Raw genomic sequence first — 17,965 nt, 5'->3', positions numbered from 1 at the left:
TTTATACATTTATATAAAAATATTTTATGTATTACACATATATTATAAAGTATGTTTCATGAGAAACTCAAAGATAAATAATTTATTGGTCTCAGTTCTATTACAAATAGATCTGTGCTCTGTAAACATTAATACAGTTAACTTTGTTTCCAGTACTATCTCATTGGTCTATACTTAAGGATTTTAGTAGATTTAGATGCCAGATATTTTCTGGATATTATAGTAGCAGTTTGTTCACTGTTGTTTGCTTTCATTATCCTTTCCACTCTTACTGCTCAAAATGTGTTTTCTATTTTTATGGGTGTCAGTAGGCATTGTGCTTTTCTAGAGAAAAGAATAATTTTACAGTCTTCTTAATTCTCTGCATCAATCCTGTACACCTCTGGAAACTTATTGCCACACACAAAGCTAATCAAAATCCTTTGAGCTATACAAGTATTAGTACAACACTCATGGCAACAAGATTCCTTAAAAATAAGATTAAAATCAGCTTTCTTCTACAATGTATTAACATGTATATTGAGACTGCACTGAAAGCTAACTAAATGTACTGTGCATGCCTACTGTAAGTAAAATGAATTTTATGATCAAACAGCTGCCTGGAAGCTGCAAGATCTTGAAATGGAGCAGAGAGCAATCCTGTAGTGTGAAGTGATGAAAGCCTTTGTGACTACAAACTGTTGTTTAAGAGTACACATTTTGTGGTCTAAAAATAAAAAAGAGGTAAAGCTATTAATTTTGCAGACTGGCAAAACTACCAATATAAGCAAGAAATCCACTCTCATGATATGTTTTTGGAGAAGTAATGTTTCCTTTGAACTCCACTGACCTGGAGCAAATATAACGCAGGAACTGCTGGTTAGGTTGACCACACTGCTCCTTTCAGTTGTGATATTGCCAATAAAACTTAAAGACAAACACTTGGGTTTAAAGGCCATCAAACACAACTTTATTAAATGGAACATAAACAAGGTCAGTAGATTCTTGCTGGTCCTTGAACTTGTGTTTGAGCTGTAACAAAGGCCAGGAAGATGCTCTAAGCACAGACCCCTTTAATTGGACTCAGAATATGTCCATAATAGTAAACTGCTTCCCGAGGCCAATGGATACAGCAGAGTTCCCAACCACACAGCTGTATTCCCAGTCCCCCTCCCCTCTCAAAACAGGACAGGCATAACAAACTGCCTGTTGGGATCTGCCCCAGCCCATGGCAATCCACTAATTGTGCCAAGGCATTGGCTGGGAAAGTCATAATTGCACAGGTTTGAAATTACGATAGGGACTGGCTGACAACATAACAGTGCATAGCATCGGTGCTGGAGCTCAGATCTGTGCTTTGGCCCTTTTCAGTATACCAGTGTAGCTGAAACCTTTACGATACTAGAAAATAGTGTATCACTGTAGATGAAGCATCACACCTTCAATCCACAGGCTCCAGATCAAAACATTTCCAGAAATCTGATCTTGTAACAGGACCTTTGTTATAATGTCTACAATGGTGTGAAAGGGAAAGAGGTTCATGTCTTTAAAAAGGTGGGGTTTCAGAGTTTAAAAAGATCATTTGTTCTAAGACTAAGAAAGTTTTTTACAAACATCAATTTAACACATATCTATGACTTCAGTCTAGAAACAAGTACAAAAATTACAAATCAGATGTGGTGATGTTTACAAACTCAGTGCCTGAGAGAGACCCATGCATTTCTGGGAGTGCTGGTGCCTACACTGTGATTGCAGAGTGAATGAGGCAGCATGGACCAGAACTGGGGTAGCTGACAAGTCATGCCCTACAGTGCTAAATGTAGTTAGCAGGACATGCCAATGAAAGTCTAAAACTCAATCTCTTACTCTGTTTGGGACCTGTTAGTTATGTCATTCATAATGCAATTCATAGGCTACTGGTGTTTTTTGTCCTAATTTCAATTCATGTTCCCTGTACTGTCCATACATTTTGGACAGTCCAAGTACTTACAAATGTCCACATGGCCGAGCTCAGAGAGTTGTGGAGAATGGAGTTAAATCTGGCTGGCGGCCAGTCACAAGCGGTGTTCCCCAGGGCTCAGTTCTGGGACCAGTCTTGTTCAATATCTTTATGATGATCTGGATGAGGGGATCGAGTGCTCCCTCAGTAAGTTTGCAAATGACACAAAGTTGGGTGGGAGTGTTGATCTGCTGGAGGGCAGGAAGGCTCTGCACAGGGATCTGGACAGGCTGGATCGATGGGCAGAGGTCAATTGTATGAAGTTTAATAAGGCCAAGTGCCAGGTCCTGCACTCGGGTCACAACAACCCCATGCAACGCTACAGGCTTGGGGAGGAGCGGCTGGAGAGCTGCCCGATGGAAAGGGACCTGGAGGTGCTGGTTGACAGCCAGCTGAACACGAGCCAACAGTGTGCCCAGGTGGTCAAGAAGACCAACAGCATCCTGGCCTGGATCAGCAATAGTGTGGCCAGCAGGAGGAGGGAAGTGATTGTGCCCCTGTACTCGGCACTGGTGAGGCAGCACCTCGAATGCTGTGTTCAGTTTTGGGCCACTCGCTACAAGAAGGGTGCTGAGATGCTGGAGCATGTCCAGAGAAGGGCAACGAAGCTGGTGAGGGGTCTGGAGAACAAGTCTTAATGAGGAGCAGCTGAAGGAACTGGGGATGTTCAGTCTGGAGAAGAGGAGGCTGAGGGGAGACCTTATCACTCTCTACAACTGCCTGAAAGGGGGTTGTGGCAACGTGGGTCTCTTCTCCCAAGTAACTAGAGGAAATGGCCTCAAGTTGCACCAGGGGAGGTTTAGACTGGATATTAGGAAAAATGTCTTTACAGAGAGAGTGGTCAAACATTGGAACAGGCTGCCCAGGGAGGTGGTGGAGTCACGTCGCTGGAAGTGTTCAAAAAACGTGTAGACGTGGCACTTCAGGACATCATTTAGTGGGCTTGGTGGTGTTGGGTTGATGGTTGGACTTGATGATCTTAAAGGTCTTTTCCAACTTTAATGATTCTGTCATTCTGTGATTTTGTGTCAAGTCACAACTGCCACTACACAAAGATGCAGTTCAGAGGTTCTGGACTGTAGTGTGGCATCTGAGCTCACAACACGCAGCAGCTCTTAAGGCTGCCTTGCCCAAATCCCCTATTTTCAGGTTTGTACAAAGCAGAGAAGTCATCAGGGCAAAGGAGCATGACATGATATATGTACCACCAAAGGCCTTCTCAAGGCAAGACACCAGGGATTTTTGCTGACCTTCATCCCTGGAATGAGTCAAGACTAGAACATCAATGTTTTCTCTTTCTTACCTTCCGACCCTGAGTCTAACCTCCCTGTCTATCTTGCCGCTGATTGGGGTATAACCTCTCCATCTGCCCAGGGCCCTTATGTAGCTACCTTACAGAAACCACTTGGGTACACTACACGTGGAGGGACTGGGGATACAGATGTATCCACCAAAGCCATAGTGCCTATCACATTTACTATACAATGAACTGTGTCTCCATCCTCTTGTTCCCCACCATATGCAAACACATCATCTGCCATAGGTGTGCGCAGCAAGAATGATTTATGCTACAACAGTCAAGCTCCTGTTTTATCAAGCACCTTTTCCATTATTCTGTAGTTGCTGCCTCTTTCTTTTCATCTTTTTCTTGACCTTTCATCTTCTTGATGACAAACCAGTACACCTTGTAATTCAGGAGGCAAAATCTTCAGGTCAAGAAATCTGTGTTCATGAACTGCTACATATCAGACTGTTCAGTAAAAGTAAGAATTACCCTGGTCAGGCAGCAGTGGAGTAAATCAGTGCGCATTCTGGGATTCATAGGAAAGGGCACTGCCTCACTGAATGACTACAGCTATTACTGGTAATAGTTTTTCAAGAACTCTCACATTAACATTGCACCGTGGCAAGTAATCGAAAGGACCTCTCAGGATGATCATTCCAACAATAAAAAGACACATAAAACAAGTTTGCCAAAATGCAGCCACGCATGTCCTGAAATGAAGTATCAATCTATGGAATTGCTCTGAAAGAAGATAACTGACTAATATCCTTGATGCTGGGTTTCCAGTGCTCCTATTGCTGCCTAAGAGTCTATCGCAGGCCCAAATGTCTTCTTTATGAAGGTCGACTGCACTGTAGTGCATTTATGACCAGTCATTTTCTGTGTAGTTTCCAGAGAAGCATTTGAGCAGACCGTGCATTTTTTCCTCAATTGGCTATTCCCATCTAAAAAATTGTTTTAGACATCCTGAACAATAACACAGCCCTTGGGAGAAAAGCTTTTCTGCATTAGCCATCCAGCTGACACCATGAATGATTACATCCAAGCATAAAATTTAATGAGATTTCTACCAAAATGAGTGACATCTGCATAGCACTCAGGTCCTGTCTAACTGTCATACATTTGTCATCACTGAGGCTTTTGTCCTTTATTAATCTGCTTTCAAGAGTGCCTGCTGTTGGAAATGGAAATGCTTTTTAGCAGTCATCCTGCAGACTGTGTAAGAGCACGCATCTCAGAAAGTATAATGACACATTGTCACACCTAGGAATGCATTTAAAAGGTTTAAAAAACATGAGAGAACTCCGACAACAAAATATATTGAGAATTTAGCAGGAGACGTCTACATAAAAATATTTTACATCCTTTAATATAAGCAAGTCGCTTGTTCTTTTGCCTATAATACAGTGGCTAGAAACTCTGTAACAACGTTCAGTGTGCATGGGAGAAATATTGTCATAGAGGAAAAGTACTAAAATATTTCCCTTTAATTTTGTTTGTGCTTGGGACCATGATATAATTCTGAGCCTAGGGCTCCAACCCAGTGAAAGCATATGATTGTATCAAGATCCCAGCTTTCCTTTAAACTTTCCCTCATGGCTACAAATAAAAATTTCACTAGTATTTTCCTACATCAACAGATAGCCTGAAACAATAGATGATGGAGATTGAAGATCAGCCTATTTTATTAAATTAGCCCCAGGACTTGCTATTCTGAGATGAAGGCCTCACCTGGTGCTTCTCATCAAAGAACAGTAAACACTTGGCAGAAGGCAGGAGTGCTGAGGACACATCTTTCTACCATGTTTTCTCCCAGGAAGAAAAGCAACTGCAAATGAAGATGGGACTCCAGAAGGCCAAGAGTTACAAGGTGTCCAAAGAGTGGCACCGTCTTACCCCAGCACTGTTCGTGACTCGAAGAAAGGCACTGACAGAGGTGAAGTCAATCCTGCTGAGCAGGCAAAGCAAGGGAAGAGAGACTCCCAGCTCATCACCCATGGAAGTGGAAAACCTTGTTCTTCCTATTCTTCTGTACCCTGGGCTCCTGTGAAGAGGACTGCAATGTGTTGTGGAGACAATCTTCTTCCATCACACATCCATAATTTTAAACTTTACTGAATTCATCCTGGAATTGAAGGAATTGAATCCCTTGAATTTCAAACATTCATTTGTCTTTTTTTTTGCTGTTATTATTTCTAAATGTCATATATTTCCCACATTTTAGTGTCAATTAGTTGCTTGTAGATCATTGTCAAGCAGAGACAAGTGAATTGTATAAATTGCTTTCTCATTTAAAGGATTCAATATCTCTGAAACTATTGAGCCCAACTATTACAAAATTCTGATCTTATTGTTGTCATAGTTCATGTAAACATGCTTCTGTTGAAAGCATATAAGAGGAAATAGAAAGCTGTTTGCAGCTGCAAATGACAAAAAATCACAGGAACTATAAATATTTCAGTTACTGGGTTCTTTTAGCCTTTTATGTTTAGATAAATTTGTTTCTACTCATGGACTAAGGATTCTAGGTAGCAAAAGATTTGATTGTATGTAATAACACTAGAATATCATAAGGCTGAGCTCAGTAATGCAGAAATTCTGGCTACAACTGCCACTTCAAATGGAGGCATCAGACCCAAGTGTTTGCCACCCTGATCCGCAGGTGCTGAGCTCTGACAGTTCAGCAAGTGGGACCACACCACTCACCAGAGCTCATGGGAATGGAGGTATCCAAAGGACCTGCTCCACTACAGCTCATGATACATGCAAACACCATCAGGCTCCCACAAAAATGTAGCAGCAATGCATTCTATTAATTAAGCTGTTTCCATCACCACTCTTCCTGCAGTTTCATTTTGGGAGAAAGTGTCCAGTAGTGCATTTCTAATTTCACAGTCCTCCAGCCGTGTAGGAGCTGAAGTAAAACTTCAGCCTTCAACAACAGAAAGATGGAAAAGAATCAGAAGGGTCTTGGATGCCAAGAAAGTCCAGATTTATCATAAATAATTATAGCTATTAATAATATTAATATTTTATAGGCTTATTAAGTCCTGTCCTTCAGGACTTACATAAGCTTTTAAATATAAGAAACCACAAGAGAGATGTTTATTCTGCATTTATCTATGAGAGAGATGCACATTTTGCCCTAAAGATCTGGTTACTACAACTGTGGAAGAGGATTCTGAACCAGGAGAACCTTGCTTCCAATTTAGTTTGGTCAGTGCGAATGGACAACGTTTTCAAACACCAGTAATAGCAATATCAGGCAGAATTAAAGAAGAAAATTGGGGGTAGGAGTGGGATGTTATAGCCACTGATGATTTTTCTTTGCAAAGTCATGTTTGCTACCAGAGACCTCACTTATTGGATCAGTCACATGGCTGTACAAATGATGATTAGCATATTCTCATTTGGTGCCTCTAAGTGAAATAAATAATCTTTTAATTTATCAAGTGAGAAGTTGTGAGGGTTTTGTTTCTTTTAATGGAACCATAATAATTATCAACCTTCAAAATATTTGGGTTTGGGTTTTGTTTTGTTTTTAATAGCTTTCAATCAAAAGGTTAATGGACTTCCAGCAGGATAGTAAACTAGGTGGTCTCCTTGAATGGGTGAATTTGAGAAAAAGGATGAATGTTGTGTTCTTGATTCAGTTATTAGTAATATTATTGTTCTTCAAGAAGTACATCCACCTGTGCTTCATTTTGATCACTATTTGTCTTTCCTGCTGACAAGTTTCACATAAAGAGAAGATGTGATTGTGACTGTTCAGTCTAGCCTGGATACTTCTTAAAGTTGCTCTTCTTTTCCTTTAATTTTAGGTTCCGAACAATTATAATGGACAATTTTTTAAAAATCTGTTTCTATTTCTAGTTCTTCCACTGTCACTCTGACAAGTTAATTGATACTCACCCACGCAGCATTTAAAGAGTAGAAACAATCACAATTTACCAGCAGAAATCATGGAAATGAGGTATCTCCGTGATGTAGTAGTGTGCATTTTAATCCTTGTATTTCATGGATATTGAACTCCACTGAGTACCTACAGAATGCACCTCCTGTATTATTGCTGCTCATCCGTGATGATGGTGTGGTTTGTTTGATTATTCCACTTTACTTCTAGGTCCTCCTGGTCCCCCAGGGGTTGTAATAGTGGAGGAAATTACAGACACCACAGCAACACTCTCCTGGAGTCCTGGGGCAGACAATCACAGCCCTATCTCCCTCTACAACCTGCAAGCACGCAGTCCATTTTCTCTTGGCTGGCAGACCGTGAAAACAGGTGAGAAAAACTTTCAAACAGCACAAGTAGACTGTTCAGAACTCCTGATCATCATAATAACAACCACCGGCAACTGCAGGAACAGATACTCTTAAGAGAAAAATGATAAATTAAAAACACTGATTTTTTTTTCTTTTTTCATTCCTTTCATGTTACTTAGCAACAGCTCTCAAAGGACAACACAAAGACACCTGCCATGATGCATCTGTGACTAAGCAGAAAGCTCTCCTCTATATCCTTCAACCCGTGTCTTTGCAGGAGTACCACAGTGCCAAAAACCTAGCTGTGATTTCTGACATTAGATCCTTGATGTCTGCCATTTCTAATGGCCATATTGTATCACAAAGTCCACTTGCCATTGAGACATTGCATGTGTGCTTCAGGTTTCTGAGTGACCTACACGTTTCTTTACTGTCTGCAGTTCCAGATGTGATAAGTGGTGACATGGAGTCTGCTATGGCTGTTGAACTGAACCCTTGGGTGGAGTATGAGTTCAGAGTTGTAGCAACCAACAAAATTGGGACCGGAGACCCAAGTGCACCATCACGAGTGATCAGAACCAACGAAGCAGGTAAGAAGAGTATAAAAAAGTTAATTTTCCAGGACTATCAGAAACAAGAACTATTTTAATATGGCAATAGAACTATTCTTGTCTCCCTAGTACACATCTCTGTGTTCAGTCATCGCTGTCCCAGGGTGATATTCTTTGTAATGGGGAGACAGTTGTGTTTAATTACAGGAATATGTTTTAATTTACCAAAATTTCAAATAAATCCATTCTCTGCTGTCCTCCATCTGGGCTGCCTTACTCTTCATCTTACACTTAAGCCATTGCTGCCTGCCCTCTGTCAGGCTTCCACTGTTCTTTGATTGCAGGCTGCTTCTCAGCCTCTTCACACAACTGCTCCCAAGCAGTCTTTCCCCCCTTATACTTCACAACTTCTCTCCTTGAAGGTGCACAGAAATGTTTTCGGCAAGATAGGGAAGTTGCTTAATTTGGAATACCTTGTGGTCTAAAGTGTTTCTTTGTCATCACACTCTACCATGAACTGTTAGGGCGCTTACAGAAGTTTCATTATATTGCTAACTGGGGTGGTACTTTGGGAGCCCAGCAAAAACGTTGTATATCTTATTTGGGTCTCTTGACAATTGCAGTGGTCTTGGAAATTTTTCAGTCATTGACAGTAACTTAGGCAGAATGAAAGGAGATAAAGAAGGATTGGGAATCTGAGAAAAATCCCTAGGCAGCTAGGGACACATGTTTTAAGAGGCAGAAAAAGATAGATATAGGGTTTGAACAAAACCTTAGAAGAGAACTGTATCTCAGAACAGTTTCAGATTATTCTTTATTCTTCTTTGTTATTTAGGAGGCATAGAGAGTTTTAATTTTGTTTTTATGTTTCTTTAGCTGAGTAATTTGTAAGTAGTTTATTGATCATATTAAATAGAAGACTGCCAAATTCAAAAATTCCACTTGAATTTGAAAGTATAACTGATTTTGTAGTTGTAAATATTCTGGACAAATACAGCAGTTGTGTTGCACTCTGTCTTCTCATTAAAGGAGATTGTAAGAATTACAAGTGGCAATACCAAAATGTGTCCACCCCTCATTCTGAAACAAAATTCTTATCCTTTAAGGTATGTTAATTTTGTGCCTCAGCTCCATAGTTCACTGGTGTGTGTATATGCAACGCATAAACGTTCACAGTAGAAGGTTCAGGCTGATTTTCTTAGACAGAACCACAGAATCAGCTGAATAACTGGGACTGGAGGGGATCTCAGGACTTCTGTAGTCCAGCTTCCCATTCAACACTGGGTAAACTGACTTCAGAGCGGGTGGCTCAGGGCTCTGTCCAACTGAGTCTTTGCAACCTCCAAGGAGGGAGATTGCACAACCTCTCTGGACAACCTGTGTCAGCAGATAACTAATCTCGCTGTGATTGTTCTTCCAATATATCCAGTCAGAACTCCCCCTATTTCAACTTATGACCAGGGTCTCTTGCCCTCCCACCCTGCATCACTATGAAGAGCTCATCTCTGTCTCCTCAATGACATCCCACAGACATTTTTTATCTGAAAGCTTCAAGCAAAAATCTCTATTAACATGGGCTCCAGTTCTAATATCATAGATCTCAATCGTTAAAAGACACGTATGTGAAAAGACATCATATTTCAGAAAGACCATGGCATCAACCTCTCTACTCATGACCTAGGCAGAGTTACCTGGCTATTGGCAGCCGTGTTACATGTGCCCCACAGGTGAAAAAAGGCAGGCTACTCCTCCACTGGGTGAAACTCCAGAAATATCGTCTCTTAGCAGAGAGGGTGACTGTGGCTCATGTTTAAGTGAGAGCTGAGATCCACAAGGCTGAATGATAGCTGTATAGACATCCCACAGAGGCAGAAAATGTGTGATTCTGCTTCCATCATTTTATACTTAAATGAAAATTGGCATCTCTAATGCAATGGCACAAGCTAATTTGACTGGAGACTAAAGTCTTTTTCTCTCCCCACACCTCACTTATTTTATCACTTCTTCCACAAGATTTATATTTTATATATATTTTATATTAGTCCATTATCTAAAAATACCCATGGAAGCAATACTTGGGATGGTGTAGGGAAATCAACAGAATAATAAACAGGTTTCCACTTGCTTTAATTTTCTAATTAAACCTTAATCTTGTTACTTACTTTGTATTTAGTTAACATGATTGCTTTTCATAGCTACTTTTATCGGAATGGATAATACTGCAATTTTCTGGCACATCTAACTTACAGCCAGCTGCTGCATTTCTGTCAGTTCTAGCCTTGATACATATTTTAGAGGTCCACAAGGTGAAAAGAGCCAATAACATGAATTTAAACATGTTTGGCATTCCACTAAGGCAGTCAGGCATTTGAAGCCTGGGGGCAAAGCATCAATTACATTATCTATTCATGGGGAAACACGGGGAGAGAGAAATTGAGTAAAGTTTAACCTGCTAATCATGCATGCAAACTTGATTTTATGAAGTAGCAATGTAATGCACTCTATTAGTAGCAGATTGTACACAGGCTTTATTTTTAATAAGCCCTTATTTCCATTATGTTGCCCTTATTCTCAGGTAGAATTTCTTCATAGCATAACAAGAAATGTCTCTGTCCCAGGAAAAAAGTTACCTGTTTTAGACTGGCTTTGTTTGGGGTTTTTTTGTTGATGGTATTGGTGGTGTTTTATTCATTTGTGACCTGTATAAAAGAAGTTTCAGCTTTTCCCATTATCATAGCTATTTTTGCTCTTGAAAATGTTAAGAACCTGCTGTATCTGTGATATTTGGAGATGATTACCTGGGCTAAAGCCTTTGTAGAAAATGTGCTTTTCCATAGGGAAAAACAAAAGAAGAGAAAGTAGACGGTAATCATTGGCTGCTTGGGTATATTTAGAACAAATAGGCTACTAACATAATATTGCAGGCTCAAACTAATAGGCAATACATATTGACAAAGAATCCAAATGTGTGTGTGACTGAAAGACATAACAGGAAAGCTAAGAAATTGGTTCTCTGGCATATATGCCACCGCTTTTGAGATTTCAGTCCTATACGTGGTGATTGGGAGTCCCGCAGCTATGGATGACACTATTACCAGTGAATAGAACTGAATTCTATCTCCTATGAAATTACAAATATTAGAAATACAGAGTAAACGAGAACAACAGAAATGCAGATCCTGAGACCAGTTGGAGCATCCCTATTTTCCAATAGTTGAGTACAGTGCATCATGCAGTTCTGAGATGCTGGCACATTTTACATTTTATTCCTCAACAGATGAGATGTGAAATGTTTTCCTGTGAGGGCGAGAACTCGAGGGCTGGCCTTTCACACATTGAAAGGTTTTTCACTTAACATCCCTCTGTTTTTCAGATGTGTACTGCAGGAGATATATAGATATATATAGGTGTACAGGTATATAGATATATGGATATATAGATACATAGATACATAAAGGAAAACAACCAAGAAGAAAAAACTGCTGAATGTGGTGTTGCTTTGGTCCTCACCTGAGGAAGTTCTGTTGAGCTGGCAAACAAATCATTTTCTACCCACTCAAACCTTTTCACAGCTAAGAAGAGTTGGTTTTCAAACTACATCTGTGTCTTAAAAGATATAAAAAGCTGTAAAAGAAATAAATAACTGCAACTATTCCTTGAGCAAATGTTTTCTTAAGGACTAAAGCCAAGTTTAATAACTCATCTCCCCAAAAAGTGTAGCAATATCAACATTTTGTTTAATTTTAATTTATTTGACAAGGTGTTTCAGAATTTATACAAAAAAAAATCCATGTGGAAAATATCTTCATGAATACAGGATTCAACCAGAGTCAGAAGCACCATGTGATTAAAGTATAGAACTGGGATTTGGGAAATCTAGACTCAGTTGCTTATCTGAAAACTCTGTAAATTTGGTCGGCTCATGTTAACATTTCTTACTCTAAAAACTGGAGGCTGGTAAGGCTCTTTCTTACTTCTCTTTGTCCTTCCTTTATCTCACTTATTCAGATTGCAAAACTGAAGTATAGAGACTAAATCTAGCCACATGTTTCTACAACAATACTGTAATCAGTTGTAATCTTGGTCACTAAATAGTTTTGTTCTGCACAAAAATTAAGACACACTAGAAAATGAAGAATCTGTCATTTATTTTCATAGTAACAGAGACAGAATTCAAAAAAGCTACTCGACATCTCCTTGGAAAAAAAGACAAAACAGAAACACTTTAAAATGGTTAATTAATCATTCAATTATTTTTTAAAATTTCTTTAAAGATGGGAATGTTAAAAAGAAGATTAACTGTTTTTCAAGTACTTTCAGTTTTTCCAGGTTCAATGTGACATTTTATTTTCTTTTCTATAAGGAAAGGAATCTAGAGCTAGAGCAGTTTAAAGCATTTTTCAGTTCACTCACTGAAGTACGAATGGGGAGAATAAAACTGATTTTAAACAAAAGGTAGATTTTCTTTATTTTCTTTAGCAAATTAAAATAATAATTTTTGATAAAAATTTAAAATCTCTGTCAACTCAAAACAAAGTATTCTGATTTGTCTTTCCAGTTTTAATTCTTCTATTTTTAAATAAAACTGAAGTAAAATACAAATTATACCTCTTTTTAAAAAACAAATGGGTATGTTTCACTTGTTATAATGTCAAAATGAAATATTTAATAATTTTCAATATATTGCCCAAAAGTGAGTACCAAAAGTCTCTGAATGGGTTCATCTTTGCAGTCTACCAGAATCCAGTTTTCATTTAAAAAAAACTAGAAAATCCATCCTCCGTGCAGAAAGGAGAGGGTAATTTTTAAAACTCTGAACCAAATACCTAATTTAAGCACACTAAAGCACAGAGCAGTTTTCAAGGTGTAGGACACAGTGGAACTCTAAAAGAAAAGCTAGCATCTACCCAAAATGTTCATGAATTCATAGCTACGGTATTACCTACCACTTCCAAAATCTTTCCAAAAGTTACATTTAAATCCAGATTTAAAATATGTAGGTGGCATTGTTAGCACTTTTCAGCACTTTATAACCACTGCTCCCATACACAAAACCCTCAGCAACATCAGTTTTGTGCATACACTTTGTCCTAAACAAAAAACATCGCTTTTCATGCATATTTAGTTTGTAATGATGAGATACACAGGAATTATTAAACAATTCGCCGTGGCTTCATGTATAAGCTTTACATTTCCATATCACCTTCATTTATATTTTAATCATGTTGTCAAATGGTTCATAGGGCTGCTGAGGGCTCCATTCTTCGCAACTGCTCTTAGATAGAATGTTAAAGGGGGGTTTGTTTGGTTTAGGGGAGATAAGTTTAATAGAGTTTAATTTCCTTTTCATTTTCAGAATATCATAGTACTTCCATGAAAATGGAGAGCAAGAAACAAATCCTGCTGTTTCTGTTCAAATCAAATTCCTGGCAAAGTCATTTGAAGATTTCTGTCTGTTTGCCTTAAGCAGGGGTTTCAACATTAACGTGTGCCAGCATACTCCCATTATTTACTGTGACCCACATGTAGTCACCAGGTCTTTCAGAACACATTTTTAGTACTATTTGCTGTTCGCATCACCGGAACAACAGAGATACCTGGCTTTTAACTTCCAACCTTGCCAGTGGCTGAAGAAAAGAAGAGTTGACCTGATTGCAAAGGACTTACAGTCTAATAATAAACCAGGAGGCAAGTGAGAATAGGTAGCTGGTAAAGTGGCTAATGAGATGGCTTTGATCAGAATTACAGACATATGAACAAGATAAACATAGTCATATTTTATGATCCTAAGGACCAGTGCTAAACCAAGGAGTGATTTGTTTTCTAGTAGGTGACATTCTCTCATCTTCTTGTTAAATGAGATATATTAACACGGCAAAGAGCTCTTCACTACTACTTGGGGTGTATTTACTCTGAAGAAACAATACTGAATTTCTCAGCTTTGATAATCGCTAAAGAAAAAAGGTCCTAATATCCTTGTCCCCCCGCACATAGATCTTGTGTCCGGGAGCCAAGTTTAGCCATCATACTTGCGTATTTGGTGCAAGTGCATCTCCATGAGTGTCACTGCCAAGAATTAACAACTTAAAGATTGGGAAGTCACTAATTGCATGGCAATAAACTTAGGTTATGAGTGAGTAAATTCAGATATAACACTGATATAAAGACGATGTTGCTGAAAGAGTTGCTAACATATAACCTCTGTGCCTGGAAAAAAATACGTTCTTTTAATAGTTTTCTTCACTTAACAGTTACTCATTTCAAAATGTCCTCGTCTAACTGTGTACACTCTGCTTTGCTGCAGTGCAAAGGAAATTTATTCCTTTGACACATTTATCCTTTTAATGGTTACTCATTTGAGAGAGTTCGGATGTGTGAATGCACATTTTAGTTTGATGCAAAAGAAATTCATTGTGTTGACAGTTTTATTCTTTTAACATTTATTCGTTTAAATGGGGCTTCAGTCTGCAAAGCTGTTAACAAGAAAACTCTAGAAAGAGGCCACTGTTGGTTAAATAAGTCCATCATGTTACTTCAAAGGAGTACAGCATACTGTCTCATCAGTGAAGTGGCACCTACATAAAAACTTCATTTATCTTTATAACTTAACTAAAAATATCTTAGAAAAGCAGGAGAAAAATGGGTGCTAAACAAGGTTTAAATATGCTCCATTAGAGATGGCATTATAATTTTTGCATATTAATTAACTGGCAGATGATTCTTCATCTGCACCTTTTCACTGTAGAACATTCAACCCAGTGTTACACGCTGATTGTTTTTATTCTTTTTTTTTTTTTTTTTTAATTTAACCAGAGGACAATTCCTCACCATTCAGTGTTGTATATTTCTGTTTCTGAAAGGAAAAGTTGAGTCACTTTTTGCCATGAAAGATTAGATCTTAATTTAAACTAGTTCATATCTTCCCGGTGTTTAGACAGATATCTTTGGACAAGATGAACCACCCCAAAGCTCTGCATTCACTGCATTCCTCTGCATTCAGGAAGGAAGGAAGGAAGGAAGAATTCAAAGGCTTCATGTTTGCTAGATGAACCCAGCTTTATCAGAGAGAGGTGTTTCACACATTAGAACTCTCCCCTATCAATCTGCTAAGAACCACAGATAAAAGGGCTCTTACTTCATTTACAACAGTGTAAATCAGAAGAAATTCATAAGCTTTGTGATTTTGCATCATTTATGAGAAAAAAAAGAATTGGGCTTATGTTCTTTAAAGGGGAGTTCAGAGTTCAAAACAACACTACACAGATGAATTCTGAAATTTTATGTGAACTTCCAGGATCTAGTAAAAACTGCACTTTCATTGAACTTAAGCTGTTAATGAATGATCAACACGGGAAATAGAGAGGACTGTGTACATTTATTGAGATTTATTTTTCTTTATATACTTCAAAGGCATAGTGCTACTCAATAAATAAGCTAAACAGCATGCAATAAGGCCTTAATAGTTAATGACTTACGGTACATTTCTACCAATGACCTATGTACTGCTGTAAGGAAGAAAAGAGAAAGTTTATATCTTAGGACATATTTAATTAAATAAAGAATGCAAGCATTATCTGCTCACAGCAAATGAACTCGAGATATTAGTCATTTTAGAGCTTCATTAGAGGCACTAAGTAAGAGAAAAGAAATTATACAATTCCAAGGGAACAATTAAGATTTCTGAAGTTTTACAAAATATGATAACCCAATTCACACTGATGATGATAGTTACCATTTCTTCCAAAGAATTCCATCTGTTCCTTGTATGTGCTTTTAAAGACATAATGTTGGTCTCAGTTTCTAAAGAATTGTGGGTAGGATTGCTTCAAGCATTTTGCAAGAAATTATAAGGAATGTTTAAGGATGGTTACTTTAAAATTTCTGAAAATTTGCTTCCTGGTAAAGCATACAAGAATAGATTTACAAGAACTAAAACATTCTAAATCATTAATGACCTGGGAAATAGTAGAAACATATTATTTATGTCCTAAGATTTTACCTGAAGTCTGAAATATGTCAGGTTCCCTGGCATTTGATTTTGAGTTGTCTATTCTAAAAATACAAATGTTAACAAGATAATTTCTGTTTTTTCTCTTAGATGATCTGTACACTGAAATTTTGACTAATCTGCAGAAGACATAGTGCTTAAGCAGCTTTTTATTCCAATATTATTTTTCTTCTCAGCTTATGTTTTGTCTGAGTTTACCAGCTTGACTGTGGAATTCTCTGAAATGAAACTTGGTCAAATTTTCTTGACCACAGAGTGCTCTGTTTGTTATTTCTCTTCTGATTTAACAGTCTCATGTCTTCTGCAGAAACTTACTACTATGGGGAAAACTTCAATAACTTGGACATTCTGTTTTGGTTCTTTTTTTTTCCTTTTTGCTCACAGTTCCAAAGACACCTCCAGCTAATGTAAGTGGCAGAAGTGGAAGGCGACATGAATTAGTAATAGCATGGGAGGTAAGGGACTTTTCTGATTAAAGCTTTTGTTTCATGTTTACTTCTTTGAGGGCAAAGTAAAGAGTACTGTACTGGGGTTTCCTTACAGCAAATCTTGGCAAGACATGAACACAAAATACTGTTCTTTAGATATGTTCTACAGTTTCAAAGTACTGTACATTTTCATATGGTTTGAGTAGAGAGCATTATGGTGAATCTAACCCACCTAGCAGCAGCTCCAAAGTTGTCGGTCTTTTCTGCCTGATCTATTGCTTGGGTTGATTTCACTTCTCTGGATCTTATGTAAATTCTACACCAGATAAAATAATTACTAAGGGAAGAGAAAAAAAGCTTTGTAACATGTTTTAAACTTAAATTAAGAGATAATTTCTTTTAAGTATTTCATAAAAATATAAAACTAAAGACCTGAAATAGACCTTTCATTTGAGAAGACATTTGTGATGCAAGATGCAACACAGATGTATGACCATGCCAGTGGGGAACTGAAGGAGTGGGAATCATAGAATCATAGAATAGTTTGGGTTGGAAGGGACCTTTAAAAGTTAGCTAGTCCAATGCCCTGGCAGTGAGCAGGGACATCTTCAACTAGACGAGGTTGCTCAGAGCCCCATCCAACCTGGCCTGGAATGTGTCCAGGGATGGGACATCTACCACCTCTCCAGGCAACCTGTGCCAGTGGTTCACCACCCTCATTGTCAAAAATTTCTTCCTTAGATCTAGTCTGATCTTCCCTTTTTTAGTTTAAAACTTTTAGCCTTTGTCCTATTGCAACAGAACCTGCTTAAAAGTCCATCCCCATCTTTCTTAGAAGCCCCCTTTAAGTACTGGAAGGCTGCAATAAGGTCTCCCTGGAGCCTTCTCTTCTCCAGGCTGAACAACCCCTACTCTCTCTCAGCCTGGCCTCACAGCAGAGCTGTTCCAGCCCTCTGAGCATTTTTGTGGCCTCCTCTGGACCTGCTCCAACAGGTCCATGTCTTTCCTGTGCTGAGGGCTTCAGAGCTGGATGCAGGACTCCAGCTGGGGTCTCACCAGAGCAGAGTAGAGGGGCAGAATCACCTCCCTCGACCTGCTGGCCATGCTCATTTGGATGCAGCCCAGGATACGGTTGACCTTCTGGGCTACAAGCGCACATTGCTGGCTCATGTCCAGCTTTTCATCCACCAGTACCCCCAAGTCCTTCTTAGCAGGGTTGCTCTCCATCCCTTCATCCCCCAGCCTGTATTGATACTGGAGATTGCCCCAACCCAGGTGCAGGACCCTGCACTTGGCCTTATTGAACCTTATGAGGTTCACATGGGCACATTCCTCGAGTTTGTAAATAACACAATAAATAATACAATAGAACAGAAACTTTTCTTGAGGAGTTTTCAAAACTTCTAGAGTCACCATTAAGAGTTTCAGATTCAGAAAATGTACATACGAATA

At 38.7% G+C, this 17,965-nt stretch overlaps 1 protein-coding gene across 2 annotated transcripts in view; it reads left to right on the top strand.

The window, feature by feature from the left end:
• CNTN5 (contactin 5) overlaps positions 1-17,965 on the top strand; it is a gene marked incomplete at both ends in the record, with an annotated part of 389,481 nt that overhangs the window by 345,102 nt on the left and 26,414 nt on the right. For both annotated transcript variants that reach the window (XM_082008944.1, XM_082008943.1), the window contains 3 exons: positions 7,387-7,545; positions 7,967-8,116; positions 16,470-16,540. In XM_082008944.1, coding sequence (XP_081865070.1) covers positions 7,387-7,545; positions 7,967-8,116; positions 16,470-16,540 — 380 coding nt within the window. The remainder of the gene's footprint in view (positions 1-7,386; positions 7,546-7,966; positions 8,117-16,469; positions 16,541-17,965) is intronic.

This window comes from Phaethon aethereus (assembly GCF_964289735.1).
Source record: "Phaethon aethereus genome assembly, chromosome: 1".
NCBI classification, from domain to species: domain Eukaryota; kingdom Metazoa; phylum Chordata; class Aves; order Phaethontiformes; family Phaethontidae; genus Phaethon; species Phaethon aethereus.
The sequence above is the reverse complement of the archived record's forward strand: the minus strand, read 5'-3'. Positions and strand labels throughout refer to the sequence as shown.